We start from the raw sequence: 18,469 nt of genomic DNA, 5'->3' as shown, positions 1-18,469 counted from the left end.
TTAAATGTACATAAACTCGATTGTGCTCATGCTTTAAACTTAGCTTATTAAAAAGCTTCGCTTCACATGAGACTCTTTGCCATTTTTCTTTATTTACTTGCTGTATTTTATTATTTCGCGCTCACAGTTTCAATTCTATTTAACTCTTTAATTTAATTTAACTCCGGCTGTTGCAGGAGTCCATTCAGATTGAGTTGCTGATCAGTATCTTAGGGTTTCAGTCACATGATTTTTCTGTTGTGGCCGCCATATTTGGGACCGAATTTCTGGCTTTGCTGCTCCGCATGAACGTAACTAGAGGTAAAAGGTGACTAAAATTAATCACCTTACTTTGGAAGAGAAAAATCACTATCTCAACAAAGTCGATGAAGTTGTGTTTTCCTGACATTTATATTTATCTCATGCACAGCCCCTCTCCCTATTCTGGAGAGTCTCTCTAAACATTTAAGAGCACAGAAGCCCACCAGCTCTTCACATCAGGGATGGGTAAAGGATCCCATGGTGTTGCATAAAGACGAGAAAAACTCTTTGTCATCATAGGAAGGGTAACAACATCAGCTAACTAACACAGATGTGAACAATGCTAGCCTAGATAACTTTCGCTAATGTTAACAGCCGAGAGATAAAACAGTCGCAACGGAGCTGCAAACGGCCGGTATAACTTTACTTCTCTGTTTCTTGAGATTTAAATGAGGTTTGAATGGAGAAACATAGAAGTTAAATATAAGGCTGAATGTCGTTTGGGTCAGAAAACTATGCCGTGTTTCGACGTGATTTTGTAAGTTTGCTAGTTCAGAGTTCCCAGCTCCAGTCCTGCAACCCCTGCATTGCATAATTTTGTTTTCCCTGGTTAAAATACCTTTCATTATTAGCTAATTAATCCCTTCTTGAGCTGAACGAGGTGTGTACAGCAGAGAAAAACACTAAACTATACAGTGCAGGGGCTCCACGCCTGGAGTTTGGAAACACTGAATTAAAGATCTTGTCATTCTCGGCTTCTGTCGCATCTTGCAGGTGAATCATTCACAAAGCATGTCGCGCTATCAGAGTCACTCCCTGATTCGGTCTTCAAAATGGCGGCGCCTATACAGTGTGACGTCACGCGAAACGCGAGAATACTCTGACTGGTTTGAAATGTAATCGGGAGGCCAAAAATCTGAGTCGGCTCCCCTCGCACACTACTCGATTCTCTCTCCAACACTCGACTCCGACTGACCCAAAAATCTGCAGACTAGAGCCAACTAGCACAGACTCCACCAGACTGAGAATCAGGGTAAAAGTCGTGCAGCGTAACCCAGCTAAAAAAAGGACTCCTGCAATCGCTCAGTTAGCTAGTAGTGCACATAATCGTTCTTTTCAAAGACCTGTGTACACCTGGTCATTTCAGGCCTCTTGAGTATCAGGATTATATGTGAATCTGTTCACCCAAAAGATTCTTTTAAAAGGAACAGAAATCGTTCATAAATGACATCACTACAGCTTAAGTAAAAATACGATGCATTATAATCTAATATGATAAAGATGATGTCCTTCGTAGCGTTTCTACAAGCGCACTGATTGGCAGATTCAGTGCTACAACCAAAACCAGCTCTGCTGATGCAACTGCCACTCTCTCTCTCTCACCCCCCCAACATTTTCATTCTCCCACCCTCCCTCCTCCGCTCTCTCTTTATCTGCCCTCCAACACTCACTTTCCAGAAAAAGCAGTGTGATTTGCACTGCATATTAAAGGCTGGTGACAAAGTGCCTCTACGCAAGTTCACTTTGCACATTACTGCAGGTTGATCTGTTTCTCAGACAGTAAAGTCAATGGCTCTTTACATGGTCAATCAAACATCTACATCTTTAAGTATGTATTAAGACTGTTTCTAAGAAAGCCTAATAAAAGTAAACTCACTTCAGCTTGTTCTTTCGTGAATGTGTGTGTGTGTGATGGAGACACTGTGATTACTGTAATTGCGTCTATTCAGGGGGCCGAAAGGTCAAAGTTCAGTCTCAAAGGAGGAGAAGCGGCTCTTGCATTGATTGCGGTCATTAAAGCGGAAAATGTGCTGTTCGCTTCCTGGAATTCATACAGAGAAAAGTAAAAGAGAAAAAGGCATATGAAATGCTGCAGTGAGAGTGGAAATCCGATGTGGTTAGTGGACCCATCCATCAGGACTGCCACTAGTTCCGATCATCAGCCCCCCCACTTAAAAACTCATCACTACTCTCACTTTAATTCACTCGCGACAAGCAGGACCCAGTGCAGAGACAATCTATGTGATGTCATCTTAATGCCATTAGAGAATACTGTACAGGTGTAGAGTTACACTCAGTAATGAAAGCAGAGGTTAGATTAGAAAGACAGGACAAACACACAACACATGCACACACACACACACACATATATATATATATATATATATATATATATTTGTGTGTGTGTGTGAGTAAGTGTAATAAATCATATTATACTTGTCTCTATATATCTGTATATGCTATATAAAAAAGAGAAAATGGGACTTTGGACAACCGTAGCCTGCTTGACCATCAAAACTGAAAACAAAAATAGAGTAAAATTTTGTTTGGACAGTGACGATATACAACCAACTCCTAAGACTGAACTTTGGAGGTATGGAAAAATATTTCTGCAGATTTCTTTGTTGAGGCTTCTGTGTAATTAACTGTTAAATCAATGTTGAAAGGAAAAATTAATAACTTGTACTTGATGGCCATTTTGCCCAGTAATTAAAAAAAAGGGTAGTCTCTGACCTTTGCAGTGTACTGTATATACATAAGTATTGATATGTAATAAGAATTTTCTAAGCCTAGTCCTAACTTTAATCTCAGTCACAAAAAGTATGTTTTTGGTCTTTCAGTTTTAAAAAATGCAGCACTTTTGGATCATTTTTTTATGTCTAGTTCTAGGCCCAAAAACCCAAAAGTTTAGACACCTACTTACTCAACCTTTTTTGTGAAATGAAGGGTATTAATAGAAGTTTGGCCCCCACTTTGCTGCAGCAACACTTCACACTACATGTTGGAACATTTCTGTGGGGATTTAATTGAATTCAGCCAAAAGAGCATTAGTGAGGTCAGGTACTGATGTTGGATGATTAGGTCTGGATCACTCCACTCTAACTCATCCTAAAGGTATAGATGGAGCTCCTTCACTTCAGACAGCACAGTTCCACTGCTCCACAGCACGATGCTGGGAGGCTTTACATCCCTCTAGTTGACGCCTGGCACTGGGCATGGTGACGGCTCAAGTACGCTGCTCCAATGTGCCCTATTCTATTGGTCAATTCTATTCTATGAAGATTATACAAGCTGAGTGTGTGCAATTGACACTGTGTGTCTTGAAGTAGCTGAATTCACTCAGAAGGTGTGTCTGGATATTTTGGACACAAACACACACATATACACAGAGATACCACACAGCTTCTGTTTCCTCTCACTCTCCCTCTCTCTCTCTCAGTTTCTCCACTGTCTTGCATCAGCTCTTATCCAGCCTTTCCAATTTGTCTCCTCCGACTGCATCAAAGAGCAACAGAAACCTGTTGATTCTCGCAGTGCATTTAAACAGCATTCTGTAAAAATCTGAGTGGTATTTTTCCCTTCGAAACCCATTTCCCAATTATGTCTAACAGAGAACAGCCACCTTAATGCAGTTTAATATATCTGCTATGCATTCAGGCAGGCGATTTTATAGAGGGGAGCAGTGGGCTTAATTAAAAAGCTTTCACTGCAACACTTTTCCTGTGGCGGCAATATATATATATATATATACATACATATATTCTATATATTGTTGTTATTTTGCAATTTCACAAATTCAAATCAGACCCTACACAGAGGTGCATTAAAGGGTAAGGAATCAGAAAGCCAACCAAACAATGGCAAACCCTGAAAAAGGCAGCAGTGACACTCATAGAGCATAGAATGAATATAACATATTCATAATGTGTTTAAATGTATGCATGTAACCATTGCTGAAAGTTTCAAAACATACCCCTCACTCCCCAGCTCATATGCTGAAACCAAGCTGCAAAAACACTGACATACATCTGCCAATTCAGCCTACAACAGTTTAGCCCCACATATTCACACTCAAGTTATAAGCAGTGTTACAGCCATGGTGTGAATACAGGGGGTCCTGGAGGGCCACCTAATTAATGTCTTGGACCCTCTTAAGGCCTCAAAATCAAAATTCTGGGGGGTTCCTGAAATTATTACAGCATTATGTCTGTTACAGTAAAATATATGCTCAAATGCAAACTCAGGGAAAAGTCACTGTTTAGCCTACTTCTCCCCGGAAATGGCAAGCTTCTGTCTTTGGTATTCCTAACCAAATATAGCTGCGGCACTGGTCAGCCTTAGGGTGGTGCCATTGCAAATTACTACACCTAGTTGGTCCTTTATAGCTTCACAATTTCATAGACGCATAAATATGCCTGGGACACCTCTGAAAAATTTTACAATGTGCTGTAGAATATCTGCAAATCTGAAAATGTGTGCAATTTTGCAAGAGACTGGTAGAAAGAGTGAATTGTTACTCATTTCTGAAACCTAAGACAAAAGAGGAGATGGTTAAGATCTCAGTCAATGTGTGGAAGAGGCGAGTGAGTTAACAGCCAGCTAATGCTAGAGCAGCCAGCCTGCATGGGACATAACCCCAAATACCAGCAGCATTACACACACTGGTTTCACCCTGGACTGCTTACAATACAGGGCAGCCAATCTGTTTAATTTACATATATCAGTTTTAAAGATGCAGTTACAATAACAGCCTATTTTAAAGGACAAAGAGAGGTTGGAAAATGGTCATGTAAAAATCAATTATGACTGTTTTTGGTACATAAAACCACATAAACCTCATAAGTAGACCTCAAGAAAAACAATAAGTTACAAGAAAAATGTACAATATAGTCCCTTTAAATTGAGCTCAAGTGAATTACTTCAAGTGTTACATGGCTACACAATTTTCAGTGTCCTCCAGTTCACACTGGTTACTCTTCTCTTGTATTTCATTTTTTTCCCTGATGTCCACTTCTAACATATGTGTAGGTTTATGTACAAAAACCAGTCATAATACATGTTCATATGATCATTTTCCACCCTCTATTTATCCCGTACAATTAAACAGGCTGCTTTTGTTACTGTGCCTTGATTGACTAATGTATGTAATTGAGCTCTGTTCTGCTTAGCCACCCTGTATTGTGCCTCACTCAAAAACCAGGATGAAACACTGCTTATAACTTCACTATCAATAGATGGGGCTAAAGTACTATGTAAATGTGTCAGTTTTTGAGACATCACAAAAACAATCAATTCATAACTGGCTGTTTTTGTGGCTTAACTTCCAAATATGGACCATATGGTCTGAGGACAGAAGGGTATGTTCTGAAAGTTAAACAATGTTTAAATAATACATCAAACAAGCACAACAAAAGGAAAATTATTTTTTCCATGATATGGGCCCATTAACGTCAGTCAAAAGTATACTGTACAGCTATAAATACAGTAAAAGCTGTCATCTTGAAGCCCAAACTGTCCATTTTTGCAACAGCATGTCATTCAGCATCAGAGACCACATAGCAAGTCTATTTGAGATTACTTAACCTCTCTTAAGAAGCAAACTTTAGACACCAAACATGTTCTGGATGATCGACTGCATTTGGGGTGAGGGAGTAAACTGTGTAAATTAGATATTTCACTGTTACTTTAAGCTGGTGGTTTCAGGCTGGTATGTTTGGAGCTTAAGGAGCATAAAATTTGACATCCTAAAGCCTGCTGTTTACGAGACAGAAAGGGATAGTATGGAATGAGGCAGTGTTGGGGGCTAGCAGGCCAGCTACACAGAGCACTGCTGCTCAGCAATGCAGAGAAAGAGGAGAAAAACAGAGCATGGAAAGGAACAAGGAGGCGCTGGCCTGCAGCCAAGCTGAAGTTCGTTCAAGGCTAGCGGATCAGCAGAGCAGGCTGTGGACAGGCTGAAAACCAGGAGAATGTAGAGAAATCCTTATTTACAGCAATGTGGTTCATGCAAAGTCACTCACGGGCCACTCCTATGTCCACTGGTCTGCTGTGAGTCTTTAGCCCTATTCGCCTGTCTCATGTGACGTCACTATGTGACTGCGTCGCTATTTTTCTGACCAGGAAAATCAAAATGTGCTGTGCAGTTTGGTGCGACAACAAGCAAAAGAAAAACAAAAACTGAAATATTTATTATACTCCTTTATAAGCGAATTAATTTAAAATAATTAGACATTTTCAATGCTTTGCAAGTATTTTCACATAAATTACATAGGTTACATACATACATTACTGTTTCCACTGTAAAAGCTGTCAGAAATCATTTAGATCAACACAATCACTTAGAATAGCCCCACATTAGCAATCTAAAGTGATGCCACCAAACACGATTTTATTTGTAGATAACACCATTTCAGTTCACATAAACGTTCTATGTTATCGTCCTGTTTACTAATTCAGCAATGAATAAGGCAAGTTCTCAGGCTTTCACTGGTGAAACTGACAAATGGCCCTCCTCAGGTAAAACCGTGGATTAGTTATGCCATTAAATGTTGTGTAACGTTGCTTTTGAATTAACGTTTGATTTCATCTGACCTGTTATGTGTGTTTCCTACAGATAGAAAACCTGAATTGAAACATCATTGCCCAGGTTTTCATGTCAGCGTTAAGAAAATAATTCCACAATTATTACTGTCAGATGTAAAAACTACACACACTGCAGATTTATACTGGATTATAATCACTTCACAATTATTACTGTCAGTGTAAAAACTACACACACTGCAGATTCATACTGGATTATAATCACTTCACAATTATTACTGTCAGACTGTAAAAACTACACACACTACAGATTCATACTGGATTATAATCACTTCACAATTATTACTGTCAGTGTAAAAACTACACACACTGCAGATTCATACTGGATTATAATCACTCCACAATTATTACTGTCAGACTGTAAAAACTACACACACTGCAGATTTATACTGGATTAAAATCACAGATATGTAAGTACTTAAGTAAGTAAGTAATCACTAAAATTACAGTTTCTTCAGCGTTAAAAGTGATCCAGCTCCAATAGAGCTACGGACAACATGAACATTATAGAAAAGTATGAAAGATCAGGAACATATGGAGCTTACTGGAAGGCCACAGAGTTTAAGAGATGACCTTCTGAGAAAACCTGTGTTTGTCTGACCATAATTACCACTGACTGGACATATCACTGTTGTTTGGGTATGTTATAGTGGTTCTTGTTGGGATAATAACATGATATGTTCAGTTTCTGGACTGAGGGCATTTCCAAAGCCAAGAGTTCTGCATTGCTTTTCTAGTTTAACAATCCTGAGTAGATGCAATTTTTCAGTGATCTGAGACCAGCTTCTTACCAAATCCCAACCACAGCTAATATAACAGAAACTGTGCATCTGATTCCACATCAGTCAGGCCTTCTCTTTTAACACCCCCCAAACAACAGGCTTTAGCACCCAGCCGCCCACAGGCACGAGTACAAGAGAGACAGAGAAAGAGAGAGAACGTGGGAGAGGGATGAGAGCTCTACAGAGAGCTCAATTAGAGCATCTAAAGCTTCTGAGAGAAATCCAGCTGTTCCACTGGCCTCCAGAGACAAGAGAGAGAGAGAGAGAGAGAGAGAGAGAGATATGGAGAAATGGGGGCGAGTAGTTGAGGCAAAAAGAAGGAATGAAAGAAAAGGAATGAGGAAAGAAAGTGAGAGAAAGAAAAAGAAAAGGGAGAGGAAGTGACAGGGTGAGTGAACGAAGCTCTAAGTTAGCATGTCCTTGTGGCCACTCTGAGAAGTGCAGGGTTTCTGTCTTTACATGAAACCTGTTAGCCTCTAGTGGTCAGACAGTGCAGCAGGAGAATGAGAGCAGGATACTCCACTACAGTCCACTGAAAAGCAGCTATTTACCACAGCTAAATTACACACTTTAAACGACATAACCTCTGTGTGCTCTTTATCCCACACTGATCCAGTGCCAAAGAAGGGCTTTTGTGTTTTTCCTCAAAGGTCAGAGGAACGAAAGTAAGCATAGCTTCATCTCATCCACTGAGCTGATACCACAGAGATGGAGGTTTGAGGGAGGAAGCAGAAAGTGAGCTGCGCTTGTGGAGAGCAGGGAATGGAAGATGTCCTTGACAGGCTGTGTGTGTCGGTCAGTGCCATATTCCAAGACGCATTTTCATCACATCAACAAAATGAATAGCAACCTTCATCAACAACACAAGACACATCATTTAAGCTAGCCATATGTCTTTTTTTCTTTTTTCTTGATTTCCAACTGCTAGCTAGATCTGCTTCATCAAACGATGCTACCAAGCTGGGAGAGTGAAAGCTAGCATGTGCTTCCTCTAAGGCAGGGGTGTCAAACTCAACCAGTAAAAAAGCCATATTAAAAAATTTCATCAAATTTGTGGGCCAGAGAAAAAAAAAAAAATTTCATTTTTAATTAATGTTGTGCTGTAACCGAAATGGGCATTGTTTATTCAAAATATGCAAAAACTTCAACAGCAAAATACAGAAACTTGTAGTAGACCTTGAAATATTATATGGACACTTGAAATATTAAAAATTTAAATGCCCCCAGGTGCTCAGCCTTTTAACCCACCAATTTGCTTGAACTAGACACCTGGCATCCTTTCTTTGCTGCAAGTTCATTAAGACTTGGGCTCAATTTCCAAGCTGCTGAGCTGATGTTAGCTGTTTATATTGGTTGAACTGCAGCTGAAATGCATTTTGGTGACATGACTGGTGCCGAATTGCGCAGAACTGTGTAGAATTGAGGTGTAACTGCTGTCCCAGATTACTTTGGGGTAAGATTGATGGGATAAGATTGCTGCTGGGGTAGGAGAGTCGGAGCACAATACAATGCAGTGCATGCTGGGGACTGTAGTGCAGCACACTGTGAACAAACTGCATGAAACTAAGGTACATCTACTGAAGCTAAAGTAAGCATTAGCTACCATTATCGTCCCCTGCTAGCAGAGCTATACACTAATTGGCTATGCACAGCTTGTCTATTATTAAGTCTGCACACTCAATGGTTCTTCAAGGGTAATGGTTCTATTTAGAATCATGAGTTCTAATAGAATCACTTGTATGCTTAAATGTATATAGAACCATTTTAACAAAGGTTCTATATAGCACCTTAAACAACATATTCTCCATCAATTTGAAGAACAATTTCACTATGAAAAGGACCATTTAAGCATGCAAATGGTTCTATATAGAACTCAAGGTTCTAAAGAGAGCCACCGCCTTTTCTAAAGAACCCTTGAAGAACCATCTTTTTAATTGTGTAGTTAAGTTAGCTAACTGTCTTTAGGGGGTTAATCTGTTCCATTTTTAAACATAATAGTTTTGTAGTACTGTGTAACTGTAGTACTGTTGAACTCATTGGCAAGTTAGCCCTCATGCTACGTGCACGTTAGTTACCTGGTAGTCTCTTGAGTGGCTGTAGCCTCATGTTGATGGCCTGGTGGGAGAGCAGTGGTGATGAAGGCAGAGAGCGTGACACTCCCTCCATGATGCGAATGTGCTGCATGCCCTCGGTCACCGGCAGAGGAGGCACAGCGTAATCTCCTTCAAACACACACTCGCCATCCGCTGAGCCGCCACCTGCACAAACACACACATACACAAGAGTTAGAAAACACATACACACACTTTCTCACTTTCTCTTTGTGTTTCAATGTGATCTCCTGTCATGGCAAAGGACATGAAAATGGCCCACCATGCACATTAACGGTCATGTTAAGAAAGGTCAATAGATAATAACAGAATAGTATATTTAACATTTATGCCAACTAAAAATGTGCATTACAAGGTGCTTTAACATCACATACACATTCAGGATATAACTTAATTTTATATGGAGACACCACTGATTTCTCCCTCTCTGTGCATGTGTACATATCCAGACCCAACATTATTAAATGTGCATGACATTGCTTGAATTATGAGAAGCATGAAATCCAACCAACATCAAAGACTGAACTTTGGTGTGGACAAATATCTCTGTAGATTTCTTTGATCAACTGAAAGCAAGTCTCCTGAAAAGAATGGAAGCTGTCATAAAGGTAATGGACAGACACAATAAATATTAAATACTAAAAAAGCAGATGTAATTGTTGAGGCTTCTGTCTAATTTCTGTTAAATATTTTTTTTCTATTTTTTTCCTGGTGCTGAAAAATGAATAACTTGCACTTAATGGCTGTTTTAACTGGAAATTAAATACATGAGTGGTGGTCTCTGACTTTTGCACAGTAATATGTCACAAATCTACATCACCTAGTTATACCTACAAAGACAAAATTCATGAGTGGCACAGAAGCACAAACACCCTCATACACACACACACACACACACACACGTGCAGCCTCGTACACACACACCCTCCCACACTCTCCAAGTCAGTGCATTTCATTAACACTCCGCAGTGACGGTTCCTTGCCAACACAGCACCTTCTGATTTAACAGCAGGGAAGGAGGGAGGGAAAACAGAGAGAGAGGAGAGAGAATGATGGAGATAGAAATAGAAAGAGAGATAAAGATAGACAGAATGATATACAGAGAAAAAAAAAGTTAGAGATAGATACAACAGAGAAACAGAGACAGAGAATGTTTGCATAACACATCTCAAGAGAACAGTGCAGAACTTGTGAGAATTTCAATCACAGCACTGTTATATGAAGCAATCACACTGCAGACAGACTGACAGAGGGAGAAAATGATGGAGTGACGCACACTTTATTCTCATCAGTTAACGACCAGAGGGCTCTCGCACGAAGCACGTCCAACACACACCAAGTTTTAGTTGCATAATTTGTTTGTTCTGCTGAAATGCAATATTTTTCATGCGACTGAAGCCAAAAACAATGTCAGAAAGCTGTCCTCAAAAATCTACACTTAAAAAAAGATGGTTCTGCAAGAGCTCTTTACTAAAATAAATGGTTCTGTATAGAACCAGGAACACTCAACAACCCTTTGTATGAGTTCAGTGTTGTTTACATCCTGAAAGCGTTCTTCAGCTTGATGAAGAATGTGTTGTATACGGTTTTATACACACACACACACACACACACACACACACACATATAAGAACATAAAGAACCCTTTTACAATGCAAAGAATCCTTTAATCATACAAAGGGTTCTTTCAGTGTTCACAGTTTTATTTAGAACCATTTTCTTTACTAAAGAACCCTTGAAGAACCATCTTTTTTAAGTGTGTAGGGTTGAATGAACCTAAACCTAAAGTTAGCTGGCTAAACAAAAATTCCTGCTTCTTCAGACAGGTCCCAATTTAGTAAGTGTGTTGGTCATGAGTCATGAGTTGTGACATCACAACCATGATGAATTCAAAACACTGTGCTGGCAAGGAACTGTCATTGTTTTCCTACACACCATTGAGCCAAAACATTCTGACCACTCACAGCGACAACGCTGATTATCTCATAACACAGGTGCATACTGAGATCTGGGATGTTTTATACAGGAAGTGAGCAGTCGGTTCTTGTAGTCAACATGTTGAATGCAGGAGAAATGGCAGAAGTGAAGACCTGAACAACAAGGACCAAATTGTTATGGCAAGAGGACTCGATCAGAGCATCTCAGAAAAGGCGAGTTTTGAGAGGTGCTCCTGGTCAGCAGTGGTGTGAACCTACAGACAGTGGTCCAAGGAAGGACAAACGACGAACCAGCGACAGGGTACTAGGCGCCCAAGGCTAATCGATGTGCAAGAGTAACGAAGGCTATCCTTCAGGTCAGAATCAACAGATGGGCTACTGTGGCATGACTCACAGAAAAAGGAGAGCCCATGCTAACTCCTGTTGAAAGTACCTACACGTGAGCATCTGAACCGGACCTTGGAGCAATGGAAAAGGTCGCCTGATCCCACGAGTCCCTTTTTCTTTTACCTCATGTGGACGGCTGGGCACGTGTGCTCCCTTTACCTGGGTGATGGCACCAGGATGCACTGTGGGAAGAAGATAAGCCAGTGGAGATAGTATGATGCTCTGGGAGATGTTCTGCTGGGAAACCCTGGGTTCAGGCATTCATGTGGACATCAACATGACATGTGCCACCTACATAAACATTAGGGCAGACCTGGTACGCCCCTTCATGGCAGGGGTAGTCCCCAATGACTGGCCTCTTTCAGCAGGATAGCGTGCCCTGCTACACTTCACACATTGTTCAGGAATGGTTTGAGAACAGGATGAAGAGTTTAAGGTGTTGCCCTGGTCACCAATTTCCCCAGATCAAAATTTGATCAAACATGTATAGGAAACATGCTGAAATAAGTCTGACCCACAGCAGCTCCAGCTTGCAACTTACAGGACTTAAATGATCCGCTGCTAACGTCCAGGTGCCAGATAAAATAGAGCACCTTTAGAGGTCTATGCCCTGGCGGGTCCACTTGCATAAGGACCAACACATAGTAGGCCATAATGTTCTGGCTCATGGACTGTATATACCTGGGACTGGGACTGAATGATACATTTCAAAGAATTCTAACAAGCACTTCAGTAGTTTAGTATAGACTTTATTACAGTCTATCATCAGCATCGCCAAAACATTGGGTTTTGAGTAAAAATTGGGTTTTATTGGGAATAACATCACGGCTGTTTTCCACTGCTTAAACAGCTACTAGGAATCCCCCCACTGCAACACATAAACCCACTAACGTAGAGGCTAATAAAGAGCGAGATATTATAACAGACTAATAAACACAAATGATATTCAACTTAATAGCTGTAACATTAACTATCTGGCTCCCATCTGCCTTTGCCAGCAAGCAAAAAAAATCAAAGGCAAGCAAAAAAAAGTAAAAAAGGCAAAAAAAATCTTCACCCCATATCAGAAGCTTTCAGTTCTTAATTCTGAAGTCTCTCTAAAGACTTCTGTGGCACCACAGTAGGAGGCAAGTAGGCATGTTTAAAGCGGATGTATGAATGGCTAACCTTATAATTTTGGCCACAGTGCCCCTTTAACAGTGACATCATAGCCAAAGGAATTAGCAGTAAACAGAAAATAGAAATAAACATCTCTTTCTCTCAATTTATGTATCCTATCTCTTCCACTGCACTTCCTCTCCTTTCTTTCTTCCATTGCTAACCTTTTCTCTTCTAACTCTCTCTCACATGCTCTCACACACTCAGCGGGATCAGCAGGAAGGGGTGAATGGGCAGTTTTTGCTCTGATGGCCACTGCAGCTCGACTGCGTCATGTGATGGCGTCAGCCAGGAAGTGGTCATGTTGTGCCCACGAGTCCAGCCGGGCCGCCGGCGACAGATGGCACCAGCAGGAGGAGAGTAAATACAGAAACTAATGAATGGCTCTGCAACTCTAAGCTTACTTCTATCATGTACTTTTCTCATTTCACAGAAATCAAACATTATAAAAAGGTGTTTTCAAGCAGAAGAAAAATGTTCCCAGCTTTTCTGAGATAAAAGAACTGCTTTGTGAACAAGGCACAATATATGGCAGCCAATGAGAACAGAGCATATTTACATACAGTACAGTGCAAAAGTCAGAGACCACCTTTCATTTATTACTGTTAGTGTGAATGACATTTTCTGTAGATCAATATGTTTAGTAACAAAACAAAGCAATGTTAACCCGTGTCTGATAATCATCTCTGTTAGAACATACAAGTAGGTTGAGTTTGGCTTTGGGTTTCAAATTCAGGTCTGCTATCAAAATCGCAGGCACAGGGCAATTTCTGCCTTCAATTTCATGCCCGTGTGGACCTCCAACACTGATACAACCTAAAATGAACAGGCCACTCTGCTCAGAAAGATGAACATTCAGCAGAACAGCTACAATATGCAAACTCCAGGAGATTACTGCTGATGCCTAGTGGACACTACATGACTTTCAAAATCTGCACTGCTCACACTGCATGACATTTATCACTTGCAACCTCTTGTTTTGTAGACACAGCAGTATGTGCACAACGCAAGCAACTGCAGACAAAGCTCACACATTGAACAATTCTTCACCTTGAGGGATCAAAGTGTACCGGATCTGCAGATCCCACTCACAAAGAAAAACAACCATGAGATTTATATATCTGGTGCCAAACTGGAGCAACTTGCTGTAATTTGTGCAGAATAAATGAAAGAGAACAAAGTATTTTGCTACTTTATACAGCACAGCACATCTGTAGAACACAGTATTGTGGTCGTACCTGGCAGAGAGCAGCATCCATCCTCCTCTGATCAACCGTTAGCCCTGCTGTGCTAAAGTTCATCTCAGCACTGCTGCTTAACACTCTTTGGGTGAGCTTACCAAGCAAAAGCAAAGATCTGCTATTACCTTTCACCAGCCCAAAATGTTTCTCTCATCTAGGGGTGCAACGATTATTCGACTTAGTCAACTAAAATCTACAACAAAATTAGTTGGCAACTAATTTAATAGAAGGTTAGTTGGTTTAGTCATCACGTGTTTCTCGCATTCACTAGGAATGCTTTGACATTACTGCTTTCTGGACAGTTAAAATAAGCGCAATGGCAGCCTCGAGAACAAAATCCTCAAAAGTGTGGGAACATTTCACGCTAAACTCAGAAATAAAGGTTGTCAGTTGTGCTATCTGTACTAAAGCTGACCTTAACTGCCACGGGAGCACATCCTCCATATTGGAGCATCTGAAGAGGAAACACGTCGGCTCACTGGATGAAGAAGATTCATCTCGGTAATATAGTTGTGCTACCTAGTTAGCTAATGTTAATGTTAAAGGCCGTCCTACTTCATGTTATGAGCTGTAAGATCTATTTTAAAATACATGCATGCTCCCTGGAATTGTTAATGGAGTTTGAACAGAGAAGCAAGTAACTACCACTGTAATCAGCGACTGTGCATTCATAGGACAATGTTTGCAGTATTCTGTTCTCTGTAAATGTTTGCGAACACTCGCAAACAGTTTCAGGAGGTAGTTCTACATGAACATACAGGGCAGCTGGACAAAGGGGTACTATTAAAATGAAATGTTTACACAAAATCGAATGTAACTGTTCATAGAGAAGTTTGCCACAAACGTTCGCCACTTTCCCCTCCGCTCCACCTCTGCAGTGGGGAGTATCTGCTCTCAGAGGAGAGTGAGTCTCTCACAAGAGCACACAGAGATGTTGACTTTCCTCCGTTCCAATAAAGACCTGTGATAGCAGAGTTTAGTTGCAACAGAGTGCAGACAGACAGCAGAATGCACTGTTTAAAATGTATTTATTTTTTAATTTACTTGATTAAGGGAAAACTGAGTGGAATGTTTACCCACTCCTCAAACTCCATCATGAACACAGCTATAAGCTGTAACATTACTAGAAAACTTGAGTGCATGGAATGTTTGCAGGCATGTTCCCTCAAATAAATCAACTACATTAAAAAAAATCACTTAGTACAAAACAAACCAAGCCCAGCCTGAGCTTGATATATGTAAAAAAAACAGCCCAAACTCGGCCTAAATCACGATAATTTGCCAGGGCCCACCAGGCTTAGGTCAAGTAGCAGACCTTTTGCTCACACTACACAATTCAAATCTTTGTTACAGATCCCAAAAATTTGTCTGTCACAGGAAAGACAGGGCTACAGTTGTGTAGTGTGCACTCAGCAGGAGGCATAAGAGCTTGAAGCTGTAGAGATGAACTAAGAGAGAAACAGAAAGAGCTGCTGTGGTTGCTGTTCCCCTGATATGAGAGTGGATATTATGAGAGTGAGCTTGCATAACGCTCCTGCTCTTTCCATCAGAAGATTCAAGCCCACAACATCTGAGTGAAAGGGTGTGTATGTGCACACAATGCAGTAAATGCATGCTAAAATACATTTAAACATTATCCTCTCAAACAATCAATGAAAGCATGAGCCATACTGACGGTAAATTGTCTTACTAAGTGCTTGAAGCAATTTAAACGCACCACTGGAACTAATTATTTATAATGAATTTGTCTTGTTTGTTACCTTGTCTTCAGTTTGAAAATGCTGGCGCAACTTGGGTCTCTGTGGCTCTTTATATAAAAAAGTCCCCTCCCATGGCCACACACACTCAGAAAGCTTTATATAAACATGCTGGCTCCAAATTTCTGAAGTGCAGAAGCTGCTTACCTTAATAAAACATCCCAAAATAAATCTGCACTTACAAAATAAACAGTTCCAGCTCTAAAATCTGAAGCCATAAAATACACATATATGACAACACACATCAACTGAATGCTGTACTAATGCGCAAAGTCATTAAAAACCGTTGTGCTGCTCATGGAATAATCTTTGTTATGTTGCTTGGCAACCACAGCCTACTGTTCACAAACTGCACGGCCTGCTGAAAGAATTGATTATTGTGATTATTTTTTATTGTATTTTGTCACCATATATAAAAGCAATAAGACACTTCAGGCCACTTGATTGATATTGATTATATAACAGTCAATATTGGCCACATTATACACACTGACTTGTTTTCAATGCTCACTCACTGGAGAACTCCAGGTGCCACGACCTTAAAAAGGTCAAATAACCTACGTCATAAGCATTTTTCCTGCACTGACCAATCAGATCAAGTGTACAGTGGACCACTGGAGTAAAGATTAATGGTTGCAGTTGCTGAGCACCCTGAACTGTACGACGTTATGGATACTGACAAACAAAAGGCAGCTTTTTTTATGTCCTGTTGCGGCTCCACAGCAGAATCAGATTTTAGGTAAAAATGAAATAATCCTTCTTTGCAAAAAGGAAAATAAATCTCTGCTGATCATTTTAACACAATTTAACAATAAATGGTCTTAAACGCTAAAGTGAATGTAAAACTTCTATTTCACAGACCTTTAACCCTGAAGGTTGGCACGCAGACTGCTGGTCACATAGCACCGCAGATAACAATCTGGCCTAGCTAGTAGCTAACGAAAAGGCAAAGAGAAAGATTTAAGATGACTAACTTGGAGTTGAATGGACTTGCTTGCATTTATAATCACTCCAGCTGCCAAGAAACCGTCAAACACTAAAAGGTCAGCTTGTCATTTGGCACCATTTAAGGTGGAACAGAAAAATTCAAAAGAAGCTGGCGAATGAGAAGCTGACTTCAGCTTCATAAAAAGTCGAACATTGAGAGTTCAGCAACCTCGCTGCTGGGCTTTAGTTAAATTTATGCCATCATATGCTTTCAAAGTGGGGGGATGCGAAGCTGAAGTCAGCTATTCACCAGCTTCTTGTTCGAATTTTCCTGTCCCACCTTAAATCGAGCCGCAGTTTCATTCTGGGGCTACAGATGTCAGAATTGCTGGACTATTTAAGGTGGAATAGGAAATTTAGCTAGCGAACTACCGACCTTAGCATACTATCAGCAAAATTTGTTTGTTATGAAGGACATAATACATTGAAACGACATTGAACTAAGATAATACAATAGTTATCGTGATTTTTAACTGAGAAAATACTCACATGTGTGGGTTTCTATGGTTGCTGTTTGGAGGGCCATGTAGCCCTAACACTTCGCCCTCCCCCCTCTATCTCAACAAAAATCGGGACACCCTACCCCTAGGCGTGAATGCGCAAAGCGGAGGGCTAACGGCTAAGTGGTAGGGGCAAGGGGTGAAATGGGACTGGGCCTTGATCTACTATGGCTTTTGTGGTCTGGCTGGGACGCACAGAGAAACTGAACAGTGCTCAGAGTCACCATGTATCAAAGCCAGGGTAGCTGCTGGTGTGTGCCTTCATTATAAACAATGGTCTTGAATTTCTGAATGCTGTCTGATGCAGAGCAGCCCATCTGGTTTGCAGTGGCCTTCACATACCTAATGCAGCTAATGAAAGACAGGGCCTGCTGAGTATCTAAACTCTACATTAAAGATGGCTGGAATGCCATATCAAGTACAAGTCGGGCTTTTTTCCAGACGCCCCAGTGTAGAAGCCCTAAAATTGTTCCATGAGCCCAATCAAAATAAAGATTGCGTTCCTGATTACCTGATTAATTTCCTAAACTGTGAGTTTTTACCCATTATCCACTGTTTGAGATGTCCATTTTAATTGCTAGGAATCTTAGGGAAACCTGGGTCCATGTTATCACAAGGCTAAAAGCATTATTGGCACATGTTCTACGTCCAGGCTCTCCATGTTCTACTGTACATGGCATTAGACCAATCAGGTCATGGGAAGGTGCCATCTTGACAGAGTTGGGGGATTGAGCATAAGCACTGATGCTAATGTATATCAGTATGAAGTCATTAATTCTGCATCAGACTGTAAAGCACTGTGTCCATGGAAGTCCAGTATGATTCGAAAAAGCTTTAAGTATAGGCATCCCATGCATTCTCATATGGAATCATCTCCTTTTAGCTAATCCACTGATTACCAAATGATCAAAAAATTAAAAAAATAAAAGCCTCAAATTGATGTGATAGTTTCCACAATCGCTTCCAAATGAGAATGCTGAATGGTTCT

The 18,469-nt window shown here is 40.5% G+C and overlaps 1 protein-coding gene across 1 annotated transcript in view; it reads right to left on the bottom strand.

Moving 5' to 3' along the window:
- tanc2a (tetratricopeptide repeat, ankyrin repeat and coiled-coil containing 2a) overlaps positions 1-18,469 on the bottom strand; it is a 222,248-nt gene that overhangs the window by 80,909 nt on the left and 122,870 nt on the right. The window contains exon 5 of the mRNA XM_036567368.1: positions 9,479-9,661. Within this exon, the coding sequence (XP_036423261.1) occupies positions 9,479-9,661 (183 nt within the window). The remainder of the gene's footprint in view (positions 1-9,478; positions 9,662-18,469) is intronic.

This window comes from Colossoma macropomum, unplaced genomic scaffold (assembly GCF_904425465.1).
Source record: "Colossoma macropomum unplaced genomic scaffold, Colossoma_macropomum, whole genome shotgun sequence".
NCBI lineage: Eukaryota > Metazoa > Chordata > Actinopteri > Characiformes > Serrasalmidae > Colossoma > Colossoma macropomum.
Note: the sequence above shows the minus strand (reverse complement) of the source record. Positions and strands in the feature narration are given on the sequence as shown.